This window comes from Suricata suricatta, chromosome 6, assembly GCF_006229205.1.
Source record: "Suricata suricatta isolate VVHF042 chromosome 6, meerkat_22Aug2017_6uvM2_HiC, whole genome shotgun sequence".
NCBI lineage: Eukaryota > Metazoa > Chordata > Mammalia > Carnivora > Herpestidae > Suricata > Suricata suricatta.
Window position 1 is genome coordinate 74,834,801 of NC_043705.1, and position 27,547 is coordinate 74,862,347.

At 33.2% G+C, this 27,547-nt stretch overlaps 1 protein-coding gene across 1 annotated transcript in view; it reads right to left on the reverse strand.

Annotated features, from left to right (window-relative positions):
• Positions 1-383: 383 nt before the first annotated feature.
• Positions 384-27,547, reverse strand: part of SLCO4C1 (solute carrier organic anion transporter family member 4C1) — a 64,949-nt gene continuing 37,785 nt past the window's right edge. The window contains exons 6-13 of the mRNA XM_029942647.1: positions 24,897-25,015; positions 22,748-22,892; positions 22,194-22,389; positions 16,813-16,966; positions 13,086-13,276; positions 11,840-11,904; positions 10,252-10,389; positions 384-682 (exon numbers count right to left, since the gene is read on the reverse strand). Of these exons, the coding sequence (XP_029798507.1) occupies positions 525-682; positions 10,252-10,389; positions 11,840-11,904; positions 13,086-13,276; positions 16,813-16,966; positions 22,194-22,389; positions 22,748-22,892; positions 24,897-25,015 (1,166 nt within the window). The 3' untranslated portion in view covers positions 384-524. The remainder of the gene's footprint in view (positions 683-10,251; positions 10,390-11,839; positions 11,905-13,085; positions 13,277-16,812; positions 16,967-22,193; positions 22,390-22,747; positions 22,893-24,896; positions 25,016-27,547) is intronic.

A 27,547-nucleotide genomic window follows, 5' to 3' on the forward strand; every position in this document is an offset into this window, starting at 1 on the left:
AGACTAGTATATATAAATTTAAAAATGAAGCAGTTAGTTTTAAATTCATGAGTTTTCAAGAACAGTTCTCAAAAATTATCACGTAAATTTGGTTAGTTTAAATTTTATACCATAAATTTTCTAAATAAGCTCAAACTACTGGTAATGATAATTAAATGAAAATAAGTTACAAGAACAGAAATATAACTTTGTTTTTAAAATGTAAACTTTAAACCAATCACTGGCTTTTCTTCTAATTTAGTTTATTAAGTTTTATATTTCACACCTATACAATGGGAAGTGTGTGTGTGTGTGTGTGTGTGTGTTTTCTGAGGTTTTTGGTGGGTCCTGAAGGCACAAGTCTGTTTCTTAAATTAAAACAAAAACAAACAAGTTCATAAATGTACAGAAAATACATTTAATTATAAAAAACCAACTTTTAAAATATGATTGTCCATATTGGATGGATAATGCTACAATGGCAATGTGTATTCCTACAAATGAAGGCCAGTTTTCCAGTTGTAAAATAGTCTCCTTTTTTTATTTCACCCTTCATTTCCTGCATTGTTGAGATCACATTCTACTGAAACAGTCACAACTGCATTCTGACTTTGAAATGATACATCTGTGTCTAACGGTGGCGGCTTATACAAAAAGACTGCACACCCATTGAAGATAACGGTGATAATTTTACAAGTAACACCTAAATATAAAAACAAAAATTAATCATGCATTTGGGACTTTAAGTACTACAAAAAATTAATTCTCATTGAGAAATTCCTCATGACTAGAAACTACTTTAAAGATGGGGCACCTGGGTGGCTCAGTCGGTTAAGCATCCAACTTCAGCTCAGGTCATGATCTCACGGTTCCTGAGTTCAAGCCCTGCATTGGGCTCTGGGCTGACAGCTAAGAGCCTGGAGCCTGCTTCTGAATCTGTCTCCCTCTCTCTCAGCCCCTCGCCTGCTCATTCTGTCTCTTTCTCTCTCTCAAAAATAAATAAACATAAAAAAATCTTTAAAAAAAAAAAAGGATCATATAGGCATTACATTTCTGTTTTAAAAGTTTTTAATTTTACAGAGAAAGATGATACTCTTCAGTAAAATATTTCTATACAGTTCAGTGAACTAGGCTTTATTTTTTTTTAACTTATTTATTTTGAGAGAGAGTGCAAGAGCACACGAGGCCGACGGGGGCTCAGTTTCACAAAACATGAGATCATGACCTGAACTGAAATCAAGTGTCGGATGATTAACAAACTGAGTCACCCAGGTGCCTCTTTCTTTCTAAACAATAAAATGTACAATAACTATTCTTTTCTTGGTTACTATTAAGAATTCTTATAAAATAAGAATTACAGAGAATTAAATTCATATCTCATTTCTAACTTTATTAACACATCGAATGTATAAAAAATTGCAAGAAATGAAGTCAATGACAAAATAGCTAACAATATCCTTGAATCTAAATAACTTGTACAATTTTCATATCCATGATGAAAAATAATTCTTAAAAATTAAAAGACTCTGGAGTTCTTAGGAGAAAGCTTCCATGAAAAAGATCACACTGAATATTCAGCCAAATTTATCAACTAAAAATAGGAAACACTGAGACTGACATCACAAACTTTGTTTTCAAAGAACTCTAATTCTAAACTTGGCAACATGAAGAGAAATTATTTCTGATCAGAGTATAAACATTTAAGTCATAGGTGAATAAATTAAATGACCTCACAATGTAGCTTTTGTAGTACCTAATTTGTATCAGCCATCAGTATTTTACTCAAAATATGTATTTTTAAAAAAGGAATTCTCACTGAATTAAGCATTTATAGACTTACAGGAAGAATAATTTACATAGGTATTATTGTCACAATGTTTTTAGAAAATTTAAAGTTATATATGTTTTAGGGGAAATTTTTCATAATCATCATAGAGTAGGAAAAGGAAAAAATTTGTTATATGTATCTTTTGGTCAAAAAGTATAAGCATAACCAATAAAATAATTTTTAAACATAAAAACACAGTGAACAAAAATGTTCAACAAGTAAAAGTGGTAGAAAGATTAATTTCACCTATTTACCCTATTAACATTTTGGGATTTACATGTTTATTTTTGCAGTGGATATTTTATTATTCTGTCACTATAAATTCAGACATCATTCTCTAGGTTTAAACACATTTAAAATTAATAAGCTATCCTGATACATTTGCCAAAATACAATCAGTTACAATGAACTGCACAATATGTAAATAAATATGTATGTGTGTGTCTCTATTTTTTATTGAGTTATAATTGGCATAAAATTTCTATCAGTTTCAAGTGTATAAGTCATTTGATGTTTTTAAACATTATGAAATGATAATCATAATAGGTCCAGTTACCATCACCAAATGGAAGTTATTACAATATTATTGACTATAGATCCTATGCTGTATGTTACAACCCTGTGACCTATTTTATAACTGGAAGTTTGTACCTTTTATTCCCCTTCACCTACTTTGCCTGTCCACTCTCTCCCTCCCCTGTGTCAACTATCAGTTTGTTCTCTGTATCTAACAATCTGTTTCTGGTTTGTTTTGTTTCTTTTACTTTCATTTTTTAGATTCCACATATAAGTGAGATCATATGTTATTTGTCTTTCTCTACCTGACTTATGTCATTTAGCATAATACCACCTAGGTCCATTCATGCTGTTATAAAAGACAAGATTTCACCCTTTTTATTTCTGTGTAATGTTCCACTGTGTATATATATATATATATATATAGAACATAGTTTCTTTATCTGTTCACCTATCAATGGTGAGTTATGTATATATCTTAGCTACTATAAATAATGCTGCAATGAACAGAGGAGTACATATATTCACTCAGTATTTTCATTTTCTTCAGATAAATACTCAAAAATACTCAAAGGTAGAATTATTAGATTGTATTTAGTTTAGAATTAATTGATTTATTTTTAATTTCTTAAGGTACCCCCACACTATTTTCCAAAGCAGCTTCATCACTTTGTATTCCTGGTGACAGTGCATGAGAGTTCCCTTTTCTCCAAATCCGCACCAACACTTGTTATTTCTTCTTTTTGATAAGTCATTCTGACAGGTGCAAGACGATAGCTTCCTGTGTTTTTGATTTGCATCTTCCTCATGACTAGTGATGTTAAGCATCTTCTCATGTGCCTGTTGGCCACACGAATGTCTTCTTTGGAAAAACGTCTCTGTCTAGCTTTCAATCAGGTTGTTTGCTTTTTGTTGTTGTTATTGAGTTGTAGGATTTCTGCATATATATCGACCCTTATTCTCATCTCTAAGTATCTCATCTCATCTCATCCCCAAGTATCTTCTCCCATTAGTTGCCTTTTCATTTGTTGATGGTTTCTTTCACTGTACAAAAAAAGCTTTTTAGTTGAATGTAGTCCTTTTATTTATTTTTGCTTTTGTTTCCCTTTCCTGAACTGAAAGATCCAAAAAATATATTATGAAGACTGCTGTCAAAGAGCTTACTATGTTTTCTTCTAGGAATTTTATGGTTTCAGGTCTTACATTTAAGCCCTTAATACATTTTTAGTTTATTGCTGTGCATGGTGTGAGAAAGTGATCTAATTTCATTCTTTTGCATTTGGCTGTCCAGTTTTCCCAGCACCATTTATTGAAGAGACTGTCTTTTCTCCACTTATGTTCTTGCTTCCTTTTTTGTAAGTTAATTGAGCATATAAATACAGGTTTACTTCTGGGATCTCTTTAGTGCAATTGTAAAAGGAATTCTTTTCTTAATTTCTCTTTCTCATAGTTTGCTATTAGTGTAGAGAAATGTAACAGATTTCTGTACATATTAATTTTGTGTCCTGAAACTTTACCGAATTCACTCTTTAGTTCCAATGGTTTTTATGGTGGACTTCCAATACTATGTTGAATAAAAGTGGTGAGAGTAAGCATCCTTGTCTTGTTCCTGATCGTAGAAGAAAAGCTTTTAGCTTTATACTGTTGAGTATGTTAGGTGTGGGTTTTTTGTATATTGCCTTTATTATGTTGAGGTAGGTTGCTTCTTTACCTACTTTGTTTAGAGTGTTTATCATAAATGGATGTTGAATTCTATCAAAGGCTTTTCCTGGAATTATGGAAATAATCATATATTTTTAATCCTTAGTTTTGTCAATGATGTGTATCACGTTGATTGGTTTATGGGTACTGAACCAAATTTGCATCCCTGGAATGAATCCCACTTAGCCATAATGTATGATCTATTTAATATACTGCTGAATTAAGTTTGATATTTTGTTGAGTACTTCTTCATTTATGTTCATTAGAGATATTTGCCTGTAATTTTCTTCTTTGTAGTGTTTGGTTTTAATATAAGGATAATGCTGGGCCAACAAGGTGAGTTTATAAGTGTTCCTTCCTCTTCAATTTTTTGGAATAATTTGAGAAGGATTAAGTATTTCACCTGTGAAGCCATCTGGACCTGGACCTTTGTCTGTTGGGTGTTTTTTGATTTTTTTGATTACTGATTCAATTTCATTACTAGCAATTGGTCTTATTCAGATTTTCTATTTCTTCAAGATTCAGTCTTGGAAAACTATTTTTCTAGGAATTTATTCATTTCTTCTAGGTTGTCTAGTTTGATGGTGTATATTTGTTCATAATATTCTGTCATGATCCTTTGTATTTCTGTGGTGTCCACTGTAATTTCTCTTCTATTGTTTCAGATTTTATTTGTTTGGGCTCTCTTTGTTTCTTGACCAGACTAGTTAAAAGTTTGTTGATTTTTGCTGATGTTTTCAAAGAACCAGTGCTTTGTTTTCTTCTTTCTATGAAATTTGGGCTTTGTTTTTCTTCTTTTTCTAGTTCCTTTAAATGTGCAGTTACATTGTTTGAGATTTCTATTGTTTCTTAAAGAAGGCCTATATAACAATGAACTTCCTTTTTATAACTGTTTTTTGCTGCATCCCCAAAATTCTAGAACATTGCGTTTCCATTTTTATTTATCTCGATGTACTTTTTAAATTTCTTTTCATTTATTCTTTGATCCATTGGCTACTCAGTAGCATGTTCTTATTATTTATTTTTTTATTTTTAATAAATTATTTTTAAATTTACATCCAAGTTAGTTAGCATATAGTGCAACAATGATTTCAGTAGATTCTTTAATGTCTCTTACCCATTTAGTCCATTCCCCGCTCCCAGATCTCCTCCAGCAACCCTCTGTTTATCCTCTATATTTAAGAGTCTCTTATGTTTTATCCCCCTCCCTGTTTTTATGTTATTTTTGCTTCCCTTCCTTATGTTCATCAGTTTTGTACCTTAAATTCCTCATGAGTGAAGTTACATATTTGTTTCTCTAATTTCACTTAGTATAATAATACCCTCTAGTTCCATCTACATAGTAGCAAATGGCAATATTTCATTCCTTTTGATTGCCAAGTAATAATCCATTAGATATATATAATAATCCATTAGATTATTTATATATTTATTATATATCTCACATCTTTATATTTATATAGATATAAATTTATAAGATACATAGATTAGATATATAATAATCCATTAGATTATTTATATATTTATGTTTATTATATATATCTCACATCTTTATATATATACACATATATATCTCACATCTTTATATATATATCATATCTTCTTTATCCATTCATCCATAGATGGACAATGGACATTTGGGCTCTTTTCATATTTCGGCTATTGTCAATAGTACTGTTATAAACATTGGGGTGCCTGTGCCCCTTTGAAACAGCATACCTGTATCCCTTGGATAAATATCTAGTAGGGCAATTGCAGTGTTGTAGGGTAGTTCTTTTTTAATTGTTTGAGGAATCTCCATACTGTTTTCCAGAGTGGCTGTACCAGTTTAGTATCATGTTTTTAAATCTTCACATATTTTGGGGGACCTGGTGGCTCAGTACGTTAAGAATCTAACTTTGGCTCAGTTAATGATTTTATAGTTTGTGTGTATGTCAGGCTCTGTGTTGACAGCTGAGTTTGGAGCCTGCTTCAGATTCCGTCTCCTCTCTCTCTCTCTGTCCCTCTCTAGCTTACACTTTGTCTCCCTCTCTCTCTCTCTCTCTCAAAAATAGGCATTAAAACAAAAATTTTGAAATAAAAAAATAAATAAATCTTCACATATTTTGTGAATTTTCCTGTTTTCTTCTTATAACTGATTTCCAGTTTAATACTTTTATGGTCAGAAAATACCAGCTCTGATTTCAATCTTCTCAAATTTACTGAGACTTGTTTTGTGACTTTGCATGTGATCTATTCTGTCTCATGTGCACTTGAAAAAAAATGTGTATTCTGCTGTTTTGGGATGGAATGCTCTGTATATGTGTTTTAAGTTCATCTGATCTATTTAAGGTCATAGTTACCTTATTGATTTTCTATCTGGATGATCTATATATTGATGTAAGTTGGGTATTAAAATCCCCTGCTATTATTATATTACTGTCTATTTCTCCCATTACTACTGCTAATATTTGCTTTATATATTTAGGTCTTTCTATGTTAGGTACAAAAATGTTTACAAATGCCATTGGATTGATCCCTTTATCACTGTGTAATGACATTCTTGGTCTTTGTTAGTCTTTGTTTTATTTTTTTTTAATGTTTTATTTATTTTTGAGACAAAGAGAGACAGAGCATGAGCAGGGAAGGGGCAAAGAGAGAGGGAGACACAGAATCAGAAGCAGGCTCCAGGCTCTGAGCTGTCAGCACAGAGCCCGACGTGGGGCTCGAACCCATAAAGGTGAGATCATGACCTGAGCCGGTTGGAGGCTTAGCTGACTGAGCCACCCAGGTGCCCCAATGTTAGTCTTTGTTTTAAAATCTATTTTGTCTGAGAGGTACCTGGATGGCTTAGTCAGTTAAGTGTCTTGACTCTTGATTTTGGCTGGGGTTATGACCTCACGGTTCATGAGAGAAATCCCTACACTGTACTCAGAATGGAGCACAGAGTCTGCTTTGGATTCTCTCTCACTCTGGCCCTCCCCTGCTCATGCTCGCTCTCTCTTTATCTCTCTCTAAATAAATAAATAAATAAGCTTAGAATCTATTTTGTCTAAGTATTGCTATTCCAGCTTTATATCCATTTTTATGGAATGTCTTTTCTATCCCTTCACTTGCAGTCTGAGAACATCTTTAGGTTTAAGTGCGGCTCTTACAGGTAGAATAAAGAAGGGCCTTGTTTTTTATCCATTCAGCCATTCTATGTCTTGATTATAGAATTTAATTCATTTACATTTAAAGCAATTACTTACAGGTATGTACTTTTTGCCATTTTGTTAACTGCTTTTTGGCTGTATTTCTAGTTTGTTTCTGATCCTTTCTTCTCTTTTCTCCTGTGCTTATCTTCTTTTCTATGTTTAGATTCCTTTCTCTTTTCCTTTGTGCACTTACTATAATTTTTTTATATGTGTGGTGACCATAAAGTTCACATATAACATCTTATGTAAAGAACAGTTCCTTTTAAGTTCATGGCAACTTAATTTTAAACACATTTCAAAACTTTATACTTATACTTGCATTCTCCACACTTTAGATTTTTGATGACACATTTTACATCTTTTTATTTTGTTTCCTTAACTAATTATGGCATTTTAAATTAACTTTGCTATTTTTGTCATTTACCCTTAACACTTACTTTTAAGAGATTGATCTATTACCTTTATTATTTATCTACCTCTACTGGTGAGATTTTTATTCTCATGTTTTCTCATTAATTAGTGTCTTTTATTTTTAGCTTAAGAGAAGTCCCTTTAACATTTCTTGCAAAGCTGGGTTAGAGGTGATGAACCTCTTTAACTTTTACTTACATGGTAAAACTCTTTATCTCTCTTTTTATTGTAAATAACTTTGCTGGCTAAAGTATTCTTGGTTGGTAGTTTTTTCCTTTCAGAGTTTTAAATATGTCATGCCACTCCTTTCTGGCCTATGCAGTTTCTGCTGAAAAATCTGTTGACAGGCTTATTGGGTTTCCCTTATAGGTAATATATTTCTTTTACCCTGCTGCTTTTAAGATTCTCTTTTATCTTTAACCTTTATCATTTTAATTACAATTTTTCTTGGCTTTTCTCTTTGGGTTCATCTTATTTGGAACTTTCTGGGATTTCTGGACCTTAATGTCTGTTTTCTTTTCTTGGTTAGGGAAGTTTCAGTCATTATTTCTTCAAATAATTTTTCTGGCCTTTTTCCCTCTTCTTCTCCTTTTTGGGGCCCCTAAAATGCAAATGTTAGTCCACTTGACATTCTTCTAGAGATCCCTTAAGGTATCACTTCTTTTCATTCTATTTTCATTTTGCTGCTCTGAGTGTTTTCCATTTCTGTCTTCAAGATCACTGATTCGTTCCTCTATTTTGTCCATTCTTCTGTTGAAACCCTTAGAATATTTTTTAGTTCAGTTATAACTTATGTCTGTTTCCTTCTTATATTTTCTTTTTCTTTCTTGAAGTTCTCGCTGTGTTCATCCATTCTCTGCCCAAAATAAGTGAGCATCTTTATGACCACTGTTTTGAACTCTGTATCAGGAAGGCCGCTTATCTCCATTTCCTTAAGGTCTTTTGAGATATGCTGTTGGAATATATTCCTCTGACTTCTCATTTTGTCTCTGTATTTGTCTCTATGTTTTAGGTACAATGACTACCTCGTTCAGTCTTGAAGTTGTGAACTTGTGTAAGAGCTGTTTCATGTGGCATCAAAACACAATCTCCCCTGGCTAACAGCGACAGGCCCTCTGTGGATATCTCTTTGTGGGCACCATGTGCTAGCTGGTTGCAACAGGGATGCAGCTGCTATATGCGGCAGGTAGGGCTCTGGGCGCTTGGCCAGTCCAGTTTTGGCTTGACAGCCAGATATATGGGGAAGAGACTGAGGTGTTTGCCTGATCCAGTTGCAGTTTATCTGCTACACTGGGAGGATAAAGCTTAGGAAGCTTGCCTTTCTAGTTGTGGCTAGATGTCTACACCAGGTGAGTGGGGTACTGGGAATGTTCTCGGCCTGGTTACAGTGCAGGGTAGACAGAGCATGCCTTCTGGTGCTAGTAGACTAGAGGGAGGGCACAGAAAATGACACTTAATGACTCTGTCACCAGCAGGTGGGAATGAGATTACAAAAATGGCACCTACTACGCCTTCTGTCTCTGGATAATGTCATACAGGTTCCTGCCTCTCCAGCAGCCACTTTAAATTTAGTAAGTGTGTCTCCTGTGCTTACAGTCTCAGTGCTTTTCAATCTCTTGCTTTCATGCTGGATCTCCGGACGACAGGGTCTGCACATGAGCCCTTTAAAAGTGGGATTTCTGTTCCCTATAGTTCTGTGATTCTCTTGGTCTTAATAGCTGTTTATTTTTATAACCAGATGTTCTGAGATCTTGTCTTCCCAGTGCCAGTCCTCAGGACCAGGGTGCCTACTGTGTGTCACAATCCCTTCACTAGTTGAGGAAGTACTCTTTATTTTTGGGATTCCTCCCAATTGTGGAGTTACTGTATCTGGGGTGAGATCCTCAGCAACGTCATCTCTCTCCCTTTCCTACCCTCCTTGATGTGACTCTTTCATCTTTTGTTATGAGGTGTCGAGTGCTAGGATCCTTTTTAGAAATTTTATTATATATATAGATGTAAATTTATTGTGTCCATGAGAGAAGATGAGTTCAGGGTCTTCCTATGTGACCATCTACCTCTATTTTTAATTTAAATATTTTGATATTTTAGGTTGTTTTTAAATTTTTAAATTTTAATTCTTGCAAAATATATGCATTCATCTATTTCTTCAATCTTAAATTTTTTATCATTTATTGCTTAACGAAGACTATCCAAGACAGACTATCAAAGGCAAAAAGGGTTAAGTGTCATAGCTAACCTTCTAAACTATAAAGACATTTCTGACAACATGCCTCAGAGCCAAAAGATACTTCCCTACCTCAGCTCTAAGTGTTTTCCAAAGCACAGGTATCTAGATGACAATCATTCTAGAAAGTTTTTCAGGATTGTCTTTTATCTTTTGTTTAGACTTCCAAAAAAATTTTTTGACAGAATTTGTTTAAAAAAATTATATCCAATTTCATGAAAGCTAAAATGTTATTCCCTTCCATTTGAGGCTGAGCCTAACATTAAAGCCTTTCATCACATGCTGTGTTAACTGATCTCTATAGGACACCCCAGTGGCATGGACTGAACATTATAAAACTTAAGTAACAATAAGATTTATTTTCTTTTAACATTATCAATTTAATCTAAAGTTATCAAGAAATTACCACTTACTTATGGCTACTAGCATATGGGCCATCTTGATGTTATTATAAATCCAGCAAGCCCCTCTAGTTCCACAGTCATTAATATCCCACAGAATGCATGTGCTGTCTATTGTGACACCAAATATAATTGGTCCAGGTATTGTGCCTAGGAGAATGATATGTGAGATACACATCAGTAAAGATTATATCCTACAATTATAGGTTTTTATATACATGGTTATACATATATTTTATATAAATAAGACTAGGAATTAAGCTGCATACATATAAAACAATCATTTCATGTACAAGTAATAGGGATATAAAGAAGCACAGATAAAACATTCTAAAATAGTTATTATATACCTCTAATCAAATCAAAAACTCATTTTAATAAGAATATCTGGCATATATTAGGTTAACATTTAGCTAAGTAAATATTTCAATTCACTGCTTTCTAATTTAATGAATGTGTTTGAAATTAGCTATTTTACTTTTAAAAAATCAGAATTATTGATGCACAATGTAAGTACAATATATGTATTATGTGTATGTGCATGCATGAAGAGTGCACGTGTGTATGCACACACATACACATTCGTACTAACATGCTTAGGAATATTCCCTCCAACACACTCCCTCCCTCACATGAGGTCACAAGACTCTATACTTCCACATCTTGAAGAAGTTTCCAACTATTAGAAATTAAATACATTAAGTGGTATTTCTTAGACAAAGATTTCAGCTACATCCACTCTGTTTTTTCATGACCTGAAGACTGACAGAGTCAAAAGAGCACTGGATTGAGAATAAGGATATCATTTTCACCACAAATTGTGAAACCATGGGAAAATCCTTGAATCTCCCAGAACCTTAATTTACTCATATAAAAATGGGAAAACTGGTCCAGGTGATTTCTAATGCTCCTAACTTTTGGTTTGGGTTTTATAAATTATCTTAATAGTATAGGCATAATATTGTGGAAATAATCATACACACATATAATTATATGTATAACATAGTATTTCTGTCCTTCTATTTCTTCCTACATCTAGAACCTTATAAAATTTTCTATAAAATCTTTCTTCCATCAATTCTTAACTAGCTACAAATCTATGCCAGATTTTCACTGAAATACGTTAACTCATTATTTTTCATTACTAATACAATACAATTATGTCCCAAATGGAGATAAATTCTGGGAGAAAAGGAATTACAATAGTTATAAATATGATTCTATCATAATTTATGTTGATAATAGGTTTTACACGAATAGGAAAATTTATTTTTCTTACCATGCCCTATTAAAAATGTGTTGCTACTCCTATGTCATATTTTTAAAAATATGATATACTCTTTAAAGGTATATTTGTAACAGAATTGGAAACAACAGTTAACCAATCAGGTAGATGAAAACTAAAGTCATTATTTTCATATGTGATACATAAATAATACTACATATTTAATATTAGAAAACAACTTTCCTCAATTACAATTACGTAGTTTTTGATGGCATTTAAATTATTTTCTTGGCACATCTTGTAAGTGACCTAATCAATAATACTAATGAACAAAAATAACCAACAGTCACCAATGAATTAAGAAAAATGGCATACCAACTAATCGAAGCAGCATAAACTGTATTCCCAATGCTAGGGACCGTTGCCTTTGATTAACACACCTATAAAATCAAATACATATTAACTAAAAGCGGTTGTATAGTATATTTTCTCTTAGAGCCTATTAGTTTTTCTACCAGCTTAGCATTTCTAGATTAAAGTAAATGTTATGTGCATGAAATAACTATTTGTAACATCTTATATAGAGATCACCAAAGAAAAATGCTATGTGAACTAAAACACTACAAAACACAAAAAGAATCAAATAAAGTTTAATAAATATATTGAATATGAATTGTAGCAAATATAAAAAAGAAAGGAAATTCATTAATAAGATTTACTTTTTACTATCCCTTAAGTCACAAGTCACATGACTTAAGTCATAAGCAAATAAATATTACTCTAATTCTTACTAAGTTTTGAGACAGAAATCATCCATATGGGATAAAGTACTAATTTGGGTTTTTTAAAACAGTTGCTGAGGCTCAATCTGATTCAACAATGATTCTTTAAGTAATAACTATGAAACATGAAATAAAATATGTTAGCACACAAGAGTTAGACAGCAGATAAAAGAGATCAATTAGTCTTTAAAAATAAACATGTAGTTGAAAAGTGATACAGATAATTTCCCAAAAATGAAGTTTTAAAAAATCATTTTCTCAATTCTCTAAATAACTCCAATTGCTACATAGGATAATGTTATGAGACTATTTAAAAATTGCATACAGAATCTCCAAGATTTCCATTTGACAAAATTACGTGAAAAGGTAGTGAATATCAGGGAACAAAAACTGAAGAGTAAAAAAGCTAAAGTCTGTCAGGAAAAACATAGAAAGGCTGATGAACTAATAAAATGACAGATTTTTTTAATAAAAAAAGGTTGAATATCACTGCACGTACTAAGGTACAATTCAGGTCATTCTGACTCTGATATGTGGACTGAATGCACTGCATTTCTATCATCCTCAAACACAGCTGAATAGCTTAAACAGAAGCCTGATGAAAGAGTCAGCAAAGCTAAAGTCAAGTATATTCAAGATAGGCACACACAATCACAGTTAAACCTCATATATCTGGGATTCAATGAAGCAGCTTTTCCAATGCCATAGAAGTAACAATCTTATAAGAACTGAATTAGTATTAGAACAACTGGTCAGTATATGAACCAAATGAATGTAGGTCTATTTTCTTTTCACTCAACATGTCTAAGGGATGGCAAATTTCACAATATAATACATACCTTAGAATGGACACAGTTATAGGAGTACCAGCCATAAATGTAAAGATAATTGTAGCAAAGAAAATGCCAAGGAATATGGGCAATTTTGCACATCGACTTTCACATTTTCCAGCTCTAGCTTCATAAGTAAAACTTGCCAAAGTAGGGGTTATTTCTGTATTCCTTGCAATACAGGAACAATTGTAATATTCCTACAAATATTAGACATGAAGATATTGCAAGTGCTTATCTTGAAAACCTATTTTACCATTGTAAGTTGGGTGATCTATAGACACAGCAATCATTTTACACAGTCTTAATCTTTAGACAACAAATAATGCTGCAAAAGAGTAATTAACTCTTAAGAGATTAAGTAAGTGAAAATAGAGGACCATATTTATGAAGTAGAATCATCTGTATCTGAGTTTTGTGTTCACTGCTTCAACTTGTAAGCTATTACTGACTCATGATTTATAAAATAAATTGACAAGAATATAACAATTACCTGACCTCACCTTCTAGACTACTTTTAATAGATCATATTTGTTCAAATCGTTTTCTTGCCAACTTTCTTTTCCATTATAGAAGGCAAGGAAGAACAGGGTCTACACTAGTTTGAAAGGACAAAAACTATAATTTTAACAAATGCCACAGCAAAATTAAATAATACATCACAAATCTCTAGTAAAAAAGATGCTGCTTTCAAGTAAACAACTTTACTATCATCTTCTGAACTTTCTGTAATTGCTTTACTAAAAGCAAGTTCTATCATTTCTAAGATGGCATATTTATGACAATCGAAAGCTATAAGTTATTGCTTCATTACCCTGAAGGCTATTTCATATATAAATATATAAATAAGATTATTTAATATATACTTACATATAAATTAATAATATGAAGTGTTAGATGGTAACATGTTAAAAGATTACAAATATTATTTTTGTAGGAAAAGATTTCAGAGTTTAGGGGTGCCTGGGTGGCTCAGTCTGTTAAGCATCCAACTTCGGCCTAGGTCATGATCTCACCATCCCCAAATTTGGCCCCGCACTGAGGTCTGTGCTGACAGCTCAGAGACTAGAGCCTGCTTCAGGTTCTGTATCTCATTCTCTCTGCCCCTCCCCCACTCTCCCTCTCGTTCTTTCCCTCAAAAATAAACAAACATTAGCAAAAAAAAAAAAAAAAGAATTCAGAGTTTAAAAAGTTTGTTAGGCATAATTACTTTGTAAATGTTTTTTACACCCCAATTGCATTCTTACTATAAATCTTTTTACAAGTTTAAGACCTCAAATAAGTCATAATAAAGCCATAGAAGTCAAAGGGAAATGGTGCTTTTATTATACAAAAGGCCAGAGACCTTTTTTCAGTGCTAAGGCCACGGGTACTGACACAGGATATCCAAATATGCAGATGACATTCCCAAAATGGAATATTACATACGCAGCAACTGGATATATCAAATGATGAAGAAGAATTTTAAGAGAAAAGTATTTTCTATCTTGATGAAATTGTACACCTCTCTTAACTAAAAAAGGATACAATTTTACCTGCAATATACCTCGCTGTTATTCAACATCTGTTTTGTTGCTTGGGTCAATGTGAAATATAAGACTAATATTTCTGTGAACAAATGTGCATAGGTATTTACTATATTATTTTCAATGCACTTTGCTTATCTGAAATATTCCATAAGAAAAAAATCCTGTGATAAAATGAGTTGTGACATGGACTAAATGGACATGAAAAAGCCAGAACAAATAGAAAATTTGTAAGTCAAAATAACTTGCTTTTCCTAAACAATCCCTAGAAGACAATTTTCTATTTAAGATGGGAACTACAGTATTTGCAGAAAAATATAAATATCAAAATAATCATATAAAAATAACCAATACCATTTCATGTGTGCTCTGGGTATTAGATTTTTTTTTCTTTTTTGGTTTCCTTATTTGTGTTTAAGTTATGTGAGTAAAACCTCACAAATATCTCTGTGTTGTAATCTTCTAATTAGGGTTATTCAATAGCCTTTAGTGATCATATTTTATACACAAGAAAATGCTACCACAAACCTACCTCTCAAAGTAATAGCTACCTATCTTCCAGATAGCTCTCATTCTGTAACATGCATCATGTTCATTTGTGGAATTTGATCCCTTATAAGTAACACAAACACCTAATTTTCTCAATCTGTTTTAAAACTAAAGCAAGCACAGATTTAAAGGCACGATAATCCTCAGATCTGAGACCTTAAAAATCTTCTTGAGGTCTTTTATTTTTCATAGGTACTTTATGGTAATGATCTATTTAGTTTTATCCCAAGGTTTGAAACTGCACATATGGCAGTTAGCTCTACTATGTCCATTAGGTCTACTATGATTCACCACAGATACTTTTTGAGGACACATTTTTCAATATTCTTGGATGATCATTTAAAAATCTGTAAGCTAGGTAATATGGAAAAAGTGTACAATATTTCTCATATTCTCATACCCTCTGCAGTAAGATCAAATCCTGGTATGTTCAGATAAACTTTGAATGTATTTATTACACACAAAATTATTAAAGATATGTGTATATGTATATGAACATATAAATACGTACAGCCACATTCATACACACAGAAGCACATCCATGTTGGTTTTAGAAGAAATCTAAAGTAATTTTATAAACTCTTTTCAATTAGCTATTTCTACTTATTTATGTAGAAGTCTTTTCTTACGATCTTAAACTTATCTTTGTATGGGAAAAGAAATACCAATTCACTAGTCTATATTTCAAATATTCAAGACTGTATTGTTTTATCATATAATTCTTATATGTCTTATTCATTGTGGCCTCTTACATCACAGTATATATTTCTCTCAGGTCTTCTTAAAGTTATCACATTATGTATTAATCCATAACATATTATGTACTACTAACAATCTGAATGCTATTTTTCCCCAAACTCTTAAATTTAGCTAACATGAAATCTTTAGATTGTAGATTTAGTATAATAAAATTCTACTGGATCCTCTTAAACAATTTAGCTGTTACAAACATACTATCTAGGTAAACTAATATGCATTCTAATCTAAAATTAAAAGTAAATTTGTTCTTGAGAATTAATGATTTTGGGGTATTTTAAATCCATGGTACATCAATAAAAGCAATAAATATTTATTATTTTTCTAACATATACATTGTAATTAGTAAGAATAGAGGTTCCCTGACTTCTAGGGGCCTAAAATATGGCTGAGAAAAAATTTAAAAATGCAAAAAGGTAAATAATATTTCACTACTATAACAGAAGTGATGTTACAAAGATGTATGTGGATAACTGACAAATTGATTTTCTAACATTTAATGCATCTGAAATATAAAGGAAGAAGAGTCTTTTTCAACCAGAGTGCTTAGGGTCTTTAAAAAAATTGTGTACACACACACACACACACACAAATACAAACACACAATACACACACATACATACACACAAACATAATTAAAAACACTTTGCATGAGCTCTACCCTCTTAACAAATTTAAAGTGCACAACATATTATTGTTGACAACAGGCACAATGTTGTACACCAGATCGCTAGAGTTTATTCATCTAACTTGAGTGAAACTTTATGCTGGCTTCTGAACGGAGGACGTAGGCCAGCAAAGGAAGAACCAACAGGTACTATATAACTCCACTAGAGGGATAAAGAAGGTCATTCATAAAGGTACAAACACTACCTCATTAAGGTAAAGCAGAAACCACAAGTTACCTTTGGCTGGCTTTTTAAAAGAGAATTTTTACAACCTGCAAAGCAGGGAGAGAAATACTGGACTCCATCTCCTCCACAGACAGGATAATAATATGATTGAATACAGTTACAATCCACATTACAAGGAGCAGTCAAGTTTCCCAGTCCTCCTGTCCTGTCAACAAGATATGAAATAAGGCAAATTATCTATGTTGTAACTTTTAACGAACAGTTCTGAAGCACTATTAGATCTTGCCCTTCAGTCATTTATTTACTCACTCAACACATACTTAATTACTGAATGAATGAAACAAATAAAATGTCTGCCTTTTCACACAAAATTTAATTTCTTGTGGGAGAGAGAGGCAACAAAAACAATACTTATATAATACAATGTATCTCAGTGATACGAAAAACAGGCAGAGTAAGCAAATAAAGCAGAGTTTCTCATTAGGTACTATATTATTCTTTCAAGGGGCAGCAGTGGGGAGAGTGCTGGTTTTGTGGATCGTAGGATGCCTAGGAGCATCCGTGGCCTCTACCCTTTAGATGCCAGTAGCATCCCTCAGTTATGACAACCAAAATATTTGCAGGCATTGCTAAATTTCCCAAGAGTGTGGAAAATTTTAAACCTACAAAAATGAATAAAATAATAGCATTCAACATACTTATTTTATCAGTGGGAAAACTGAGGCCCACAGAGATTAAGTTTTCTGTCTTCACCAAATATTCCTGGTGCCCAGCCTCAGTTTTGTTCCATGCTGCCTTTTAACAGAATGCAATATCTCTGGTAACATAAAGGGTTACCCTTACCAAAGCTACTTCTCCAATCCCTGTTTGCTCATTCAACCAATAAACATCAAGCAAAGAGCTAGGCCCTATGCTAGGTATCAGGAATTCAAAGCTGAGTAAAGTAGTTGCTGTCCTCAAAGATTTCACAGTCTAGGAGTGGAGATCAACACAGAAAATTATACACTAATATAGTGAATGTGGTTACAGGTATTTGCAAAGTGTACTTTGGAAGCACTGAAGAAGCTGAAATTTAGGTGAAAGTCTTTAGGAGCTACTGCCTGAGAAAGTCTTAAAGGATGAGTAAGAGTTAGCTGAATAAATGGGGAATGTGAGGGGCACTTCAGAGAAGCTGGTACAAAAGCATAAAGGTGAGATATAGCTTCCTATATGGATAAATATGAATGAGGTCTGAGGCAGTGAGTGATCAGAAACATAGTTGAAGAGGGGTCAGGGACCAGGTAATTGAGGACCTTATGGGCTTGTTAAAAACAATGAGTTTTAACCTGTTTTTTGAAATGGTAATCAAAGTATTTTACACTGGAAAGTCACACTGCCAAAAGCGTGTCTTAAAGAATTAACGCTAGGAGTGACAGAGAATATAAACGTGAAGGAAGGAGACCAGTTACAATATCTCAGATAGTAAGTTATGACAACTGACAATATACATCTGATTAATGGAGAAATATTTGGGAAATATTTTGGCTGATTCTACATATTCTGGATGTAGAATCATCTAAAATATTGAGGGTAAGATTTGTATTTGAAGGTGGGTATAAGACAAAAGAGTCACAAGTGAATTCTACTGTCTAACTTGGTGTTTTGATAGAGAAAGAGAACTAGTTTTGGGGAAGAGATGATGGATACAGTTTTCTACATACTGAGGTTAAGAGTCTCAAAATTTGGTGAAGAAATATGGCGTGAAGCTAGATATCTAATATCGTTTATATATAAATGTGGCTGAAACCATGATAATGGTAAGATTAGACATAGAAGGAGCATAGAGCAAGAGAGTACAGAGGTCTCAAGTGTCCATTTAGTTCATGAATACATAGTAAGTTCCAATAGCGCTAGCCTCTACTCAAAGTGATGGAAACATATCTAAAAGGAATAAATAGAGAAAGGGAGGGAGGAAGAAAGCAGAAAAGGAAGGCAGGCAGGGAGAGCAGAAAGAAAGGGATAATAAAATCCCTCCCCATCACCATGAGGCAAATGTCCTTGCTTTCCACTGCAGGTCAAACTCAGTAAATGAGTGATTTATCTAAAGATTAGAAGACAGTAACTGCTATGTTGGAAAATGATGATATTTAAGGGGTCAGTGGGAAATAAGGATTCAAGGAAGTCTAAAGAAGAGAAAACAAATTGGAAACAAATCAGTGGAAGTTGGAAGGAAAGGTGATCAGAGAGTGAATTGTAAATAATTCATTACTCTGCCAGGAGTCTCTTCTAATCAGTTCCATAGGCTCCTATTAGATTTCTTTTTCAAGCACTACTTTACCCACAAAAGCAAGCATTATGGTCTACCTACAACCAGCTTACAATAGATACAGAAGTAAGGTGACTAGAGAAATACTACCCCTTCAATTCTAGAAAGTGTCTACACAAACACTTTTAAATTCAAATTTTCCAATGTATAATTCTCACGTTACCAATATGTAATTACTAAGACATGAAAGTATATGACAGTATGATGCAAACTTCAATAGAAACAGAGAAATACAGCATATATTCCTTATAGTCAAGCCTTTCTAAACCACTCAAGCCTATGTATTTTATAAAAGTTAGCTTCATGATACAAAGGGAAAACTATTATTAGGAAAATAGTCAATGCTTGCAAAGTTTATTAAGTGGTCTTAGTATATACATATGATTTCTTAAATACATAAAATATTTTAAAGTTTCTGAATATTTAAAATATACCCCTGTTGTATAAACAAACACACCCATATATATGAGCAACACATTTATCACAAATAATATAATTTAAATGTCAACTTCTTATTTGGATCCCAACTATTCTGTAATTATATATCTCCTGTAAGGAAAGATTTCCTTAAACGTATTACAAAATTTTAATAGGTTTGCATCTTTAAGGTGCTGTTTTAGATGAGAAAGCCAACTCTTACTATAGACCAAATAAAGAAAACATACTGTGTGTACTAACTACAGTATTTCACAAGATTCTAAGTATAAAGTAAAACACAAATCACTATTACCAACACTGATTACCAGAAGAGACCCAAAGAGCCTATAGATGGTCAGGGCAATACGAGAACAGTAGGAAGTTTTAATAACTAATATATTTCTAGAAATCACAGTTTCCTTTCGATTGCTGTGTCCATATTAAACATTTCATAATGGGAGTGCCTGGGTGGCTCAGTTGGTTAAGCGTCCGGCTTCGGCTCAGGTCATGATCTCACGGTTCGTGGGTTCAAGCCCCGCATCAGGCTGTGTGCTGACAGCTAGCTCAAAGCCTGGAGCCTGCTTCAGATTCTGTATCTCCCTCTCTCTCTGACCCTCCCCTGCTTGCGCTGTTTCTGTCTCTCAAAAATAAATAAAAAACATTAAAAAAAATTTTTTTAAACATTTAATAATGAACTCATGTAAAATATTACATATATTAAAAACACCCCTTGAAATAATTAGTACAATTAATCTTAAGGGTTTTTTTTAAAGTTTTATTTATTTATTTTTGAGAGAGAGAGAGAGAGAGAGAGAGAGAGCGAGCACACACAAGCAACGGATGGACAGAGAAAGGGAGACACAGAATCCAAAGAAGCCTCCAGGCCCTGAGTGGTCAGCGCAAAAGTCTCACGCAGGGCTTGAACCCACGAATGGGGATATCATGACCTGAGCTGAAGTCAGACACACACCAAATGAACCTCCCAGGCTCCCCAATCTTAACTTTCTAATATATATTATTTAATAGGATTTCAAATGAAGTTATCAAAGACTAATTCATTAATTCATAGTTGCAAAGCTGTTTTTAACCACTTGTGATTACATGGTAAGTGCAAAGATAGGCCCTAATGGAAAAAAAAATCTGACCATATCTCACCTCCTCTGTAATCTTCATCTATATTTATATCTAAACAAACACACACACCTCAAACTGACACCTTCTCTCTTGTCTTCCCTTCTGATTAGGCTAAGGACAGTTTATCTGGTAGGAACTCTTGTTTAAGGTAGAAAATAGCACATAAATTCACATCCACATCATTCATTTTTCAAAGTAATTAAGCTAGTGGTCAACTATCCAGAACTCTGTTCTAAAAGGAATATACAAAAAACACAAGTGGTTTCTTGAGATAGGTTTGGGTAAAATTTATAGGTGTAAAAGTCAGGTCTGCAGTGCTTACCTGTACCTACCTTTCAACATTTCCAGATTCTTTTTTATTTACAGGAATGTGATCTAGGTCCCATTCAAACTGGTTCCTGAACCTACTAGCCTTTACTTCCCAGCATTTATACCTAACATATTTCCTCTGCCTCAAATCTTTATTTGTATCCTTAAAAAATATGTAAACCCATTTAGTATACCATGAAACTTTTCCTGAATAAACAAAGGATACTGAAAAGCTCTCCTTCTTTTGAATTTCATAGCCCTTGGTATATCTCTCATTACCTAAGGCACTGTTCATTTATCATTTTCTTTCCCAATCTCTCCTGCTACATTGTAAACTCCTTTAGAGCAAGGATTTTTCAGCCAGAGGATTTAGTCAAAAAATGTCGAATAAATGTAATGGAGCTGAACTTAACATTGCTTTAAAATGCTCAGCATTTCATTAATGTAAAAAAATGACAGACACAAGCAGCAACTGCAAGTCACAATCATTACTGGCAAACTCATCCAAACAAAGTATATTCTATTTAGGTTATCTGAATGCCATATCCGATAAAACACGGAGTCCTTGACCTGGAGTGCCTTGACCTCACCAGCCTCAAACACATTCAGTGAAACCACCGAGGCAGCACTGCAGGTTATGAACGCACCGCGACCCAACATCCTCCTGCTTGATCCCCTAATTCACGGCTTAGGATTTCAAAACTACATATACAGGCAAAACTAAACACACAAAGGTAAAATGGCCAAACCAGTTACAGGTGGAAACATGTTTACAGATTGTAACAAGAAGTCACTTATTTCTTTACAATAAACATGAGTTTCTAAAGTGGAAACAATAACCTTTAGTATAACCTAGGACTAGCCTCATTTTAATTTCTCTTCAGAATATTTTCAACCCACCTAATACATGAATTTCACCAAAGGGACATCTCCATTTTTAAAAACTTAAATCAATAGCAACATATGAAATTCTCTCCAGGAGGTGAATCCCTTCCGGGCAAAGATTCTGTTATTTTAATCTTTGTATCCTTGAACATAATACTCAGGATAGAATACTTACTCCTTAACTGCTCTCTGAATAAATACCCAACATTTAATAAGATGTCAAATTATTTAAACTAACAACAACAAAAAAAAAAACCCTACATCTTCTTATACAGGAAAAAGCCAATATTTCCTTATATTATTTAAGAAAGCATATACTTGGAAATACACACATAGTTTTTTCCTCTCATATTAATATCAAAAAGCACTGAAATTTATTTACCCATTATATGTTTCAGACACACCGGCAAATGGCTCATTTTCACAGCTGGCATAAACAAATACAAAACTCAGCAGAAGAGCAACTAAAGATGTGAGCAAAGCAAACTTCATTGTGTTTTTACATGTCATTTTGAGTTTTGAAACAAGAACACCACCTAAAATCTGACCAAGAGCAGCTCCAGGAATTAAAACAGCCCCTGATGAGAAAGAAGACACAGCGAGTGAGAAAATATACAGGTGTACTCAGTTACTCTCAAGACAATTGGAAAACATCAAAAACAAGCACCAATACTATTTTAACATATGAATGATATCATGTGATTTGTATGTTTTCAATATTAAGATCAACAAATATTCTCTTTAGCTATATAGTCTCTGTATTTCTTGTTCATCCAATGGACTGCCTAACATCAGAAAACCTGAAACTTTTATCAATATCAGTAGTTTAAATTTCAAGAAGCGGGCTATCCAAAATGATATATTATTCTAATAAAACTTTAATGTAGTAAAGTAAAATTATTGGATTAAATTTGAACAAAGAAGAAAATGGTTTACCTCCAAGGGTAGCTGCAAAGCTGGAAGACAATCCAAATTGATTTTCTATAAATTTAGGTAAAAATGTAGCAAATCCGGTAGTAATTAAGGCTTCTGAGGAAGTTGAAAAAACTAAACACATAAAGACAGTATTCCTCAACAAACTCTAAAGAAAAAATATAGTTCATCAAATGAATGACTATGATTATACTGCAAAATATAACATTAGAATGGCAGCATGATGAAATGGCAAATTTAAACACAATATAATTATCTATAAAATCTCAGCATTCCTCTAGCATAAAGTGGAATATTATTATCTCCATATATACAACACTGAGAAACTTCATATGTGGAACACGTAGAGAACTGACAGGTGATAGATTCAACAGTAGGGTGACTGTGCCTTCATCACATGCAAAGGACACAGGGTCAAGGATATAACAGCCAAGTTGGAAAGGTTCCTTCTTCAGCCTACTATAAATCTCCATACATTAAATCTACCCCTTGTTTGATTTATTTTAGTATGTTTTGAATTCCCATGTCTACAAAATGAAGAATTTGGCTATAAGCACAGATGAGAATGGTCTCTTAGTATCAAATTTGTATTGTTCTATGAGTAAAGAACTCAGTAGTTAAGAAACACATAGTTATAGAGTTCAGCAATTTTAAATAAGTTGGTACATTGCTGGACTTCTCAGAATCTTAAGCAATCAGAGGAGAGTATAGAGATTAATTAAGCTAATGTATCTACTCACGAAGTGAAAACCAAATTATAGTTCTGAAATATTAAGTGAAAAAATTTTTCATTAAATCAAGCCAACTACACACCCTTACAACCACATACCGAGGAGTCATGAACAGGCAAGATGAGAGTTAGCAGTCAGATGCAGATGATGTAACTTAAGAATATTAGTAGTGACAAAAGAAAAAAGTACCTGAATGAAAACATTCAATAATTTTTAAAAATAATAACAGCAGAAAATATTTAAATCTTCAGGTTGAAAAAGATAATGGAGTCCTAGGAAGAATTAATGAGAAAACACACATACTTAGGCATAACCTAATAAATTGCCTGAAATCAAAGATAAATTTTAAAAATTATAAATTTGCAGATGGAAATAAAAATGAATCATACTAACTTGGATGGAACTTCTCAACCACAAAACATATAACTAGAAAAGAGTAAGATAAAATCCATAGACTTCTGGACTAAAAGAACATAATCAGATGTCCATTTAGTCAGAAATATCATTTGGTATCATTAGATGCTATTCGGTCTGAGGAAAACTTGCAATAAAATACTGAACCCAGAGGGATCTGAATCAGAATTGAGACCTCAAAGCATGAAACCATAATAATAATAAAAGTAGTGGGAAGTAATAAAACTTACAAAATAAATAGAAATATGACATAAAACATAACTATTACAAAAGAAAATAGTAGTTGGAATTAAAAATCATGAACAATGTCAGCAAAACACAAGAATGTGCCTGCATGGGAGGGAACAGAGTTTTAAGGTGGGATAAATGGATTAAAAACATTTCAGGCTTTCATTTAAGGAGGAAACTGAAAATGATTGAAAAGGAAATAATTTCAAATCTTGAAAAGGTAAAATTATAAACTCCTGTATGTACAAAACTTTTATGATGCTAAATGGAAAGAATGTTCTTCTGTGCAATACAACACAACAGACCATAACACTTGTTTCTTTAATCTCAAATTCAAACCAAGTAACCACTAACTGCCACCTCTTTCACCAGGGAAAGATATTGGTTTGACATTCGCAAATATATATTTATAATTTAGTGATAACTGATTGATCTATTACCTAAGGAAATGGTATGGAATAACGAACTATAGTGTTAAAGAGAAACCATTGAATATTGATATTGCCATTAAGACAACTCATGTTCTTCCAACCATTCTATCTTGGAATAGTTCTCATTTACTCAAAGCATAATAAAATCAAATCTGAGGGGTTATTTATGAGAGCTACAACTATAATAAGTAAGCAAAAATGCATTATGAAAAATTTTTGTATACATATTTATTTATATGTATATGTAATATATATCTACCAATTTATATGTAGAGGAGGGTGTGTGTGTGTGAGAGAGAGAGAGAAGGAGAGAGAGAGAGAATGTGTAAGTGTACAGTGTGATTTTACCTTTAGAGCAGCCGGAAAATCTTTAAAGCTTGTTCCAAAACTCTCCTCACTATGTTTTAAGGAACTACTCTTATCCTGGTGAGTCTGAGAAATTCTTTCACCTTGAATTTTTGCTGTACCTAAAAAAATAGTAAATGTACTTGCTCTATCACTTCATTCTTAATTTTTTTAATGTTTACTTTTAATTTTTTCATTTTTTAAAATTCTTTATTCTCAAGTTAGGTAACATACAGAGCAGTTTTGGCTTCAGGAGTAGAACCCAGCAATTCATCACTCACATATAACACCCAGTGCTCATTCCAACAAGGGCCCTCCTTAATGCCTGTCACCCATTTACTCCACCTGCCCCATGTGCATCAACCCTCAGTTTGTGCTCTGTATTTGTCTCTTATGGTTTGCCTGCCTCTCTGTTTTTGTCTTTTTTTTCCTTCCCTTCCCCTATGATCACCGGTTAAGTTTCTCAAATTCCACATGAGTAAAATCATATGATCTTTCTCTGACTTACTTTGCTTAGCGTAGTACCCTCCAGTTCCATCCATGTTGTTGCAAATGGCAGGATTTCATTCTTTTTCACCACTAAGTAGTATTTCATTGTACAGATACATAGATATATAGATATAGATATATATTACATCTTCTTAATCCATTCATCAGATGATGGACTTTAGGGCTCTTTCCAAACTTTGGATATTGTTGATAGCACTACTATAAATATTGGGGTGCACATGCCCCTTCAAATCAGCATTTTTGTATCCTTTGGATAAATTCCTAGCAGTACAACTCTGGATAATAGGGTAGTTCTATTTTTAATTTTTTGAGGAACCTCTACACTGCTTTCCAAAGTGGCTACACCAGTTTGCATTCCCACCAGCTGTACAAGAAGGTTCTTCTTTCTCCTCATCCTTGCCAATACCTGGCATTCCTTGTTTTGTTAATTTTAGCCATTTTGACCAATGTGAGGTGGTATCTCAATGTGGTTTTGATTTGTATTTCTCTGATGATGAGTGATGTTAAGCATCTTTTCAGGTGTCTGTTTGTCATCTGGATGTCTTCTTTGGAAAACTTGTTTATTCTCCCCCATTTCTTCACTGGATTATTTGCTTTTTGGAGTGTTCAGTTTAGTAATGCTTACTTTTTAACTAACACACACTTCTACAGTATATAAAACTGTAACATAGGAAGCCAGTTCCTCTATCAACGAAATTGCACAAGTATCTATGTAATTTGTTCTGAGTGCTAGTATTATAACTATTAGCCAAAGAAGTCCAAACCAGTCTAAAAAATAAGATGAGACAATTCTGTTCCAATAACATATTTATCCTCTTTATTTAAAAATATCTCTTAAATTCTTTTCTTCTTTTTGAATGGTTCTCTTTTTCATACATTATATATTAAACAAAGTATGTTTGAAGTTCTTTTAACTCTCTTTAATTCTAACATGCTTCAAAGATGAAGTATTTACCATGTACTACCATGTCCCCTCTAATTTTAATAATGGTACTGTGAATAAATCTGAGAAAACAGTCAATATTTGAATTATAAGTTGGATGCCCCAGGGGGAAAGAAATCAGTGAGTCTAACTACTTCTACTCTGCCAAATTTTCTTTTGCCCATTCCCAAAAGTTAATCATTTACCCTTTTACATGTAATAGAAACAATTGCTTAATCTTCAGCCTAGAGAGAAATACTTTCACAGATAATCTTAACTATGTAATTACATATAAGCAAAATTTTACAGAGACGGGAAATGGATATTCTTTTCTATTAATCTTTTCCTTTTGGACAAACTGTCTAATAATGAAATATGGTGAAAATGAGTATACTACAGCATTACTTTTATGGCAATTGAAAAAAAAGTACTTGCTCTCTCATCAACAAATAATGTCAATGATTTAAGGCAGATTAATTATTGGTAGTGAGTAACTGAACATAAACTAAAAAGATACTTGTAGTTTACATATACATAAAGCAAGATTCCAGACAACACACAAAAGCAAATTTAGTTAGGTATATAGTAAGACAGTACTCATGTACAGTTGGTTTTATTAATTGGAAATAAAGGGAAACCATAAGTATTAAGATCGCCACCCAATATTTCCTAAAACAGATGTTCAAAAGTTCACATAGGTAGAAAACCAAAACTCTATAAACAATGAATTTTCTAGGGTTCTTGTCAGTTATACAGAAAGCAACAGTTGGCCTAGAATTGGGATACAACTCTTTGATTTTAAAGAAAATGATTAATGGGCAGAAGACATGAACAGACACTTCTCCAAAGAGGACATCCAGATGGCCTACAGGCACATGAAACGATGCTCAACATCACTCATCATCAGAGAAACACAAATGAAAACCACACTGAGATACCACCTCACGCCATTCAGAGTGGCTAAAATGAACAAATCAAGAGACTATAGATGCTGGCAAGGGTGTGGAGAGATGGGCACCCTCCTACACTGTTGGTGGGAATGTAAACTGGTGCAGCCACTCTGGAAAACAGCATGGAGGTTCCTCAAAAAACTATCCATAGAATTCCGTTATGACCCAACAATAGCACTGCTAAGGATTTACTCAAGGGATACAGAAGTGCTGATGCATAGGGGCACATGTACCCCAATGTTCATAGCAGCACTGTCAACAATAGCCAAATC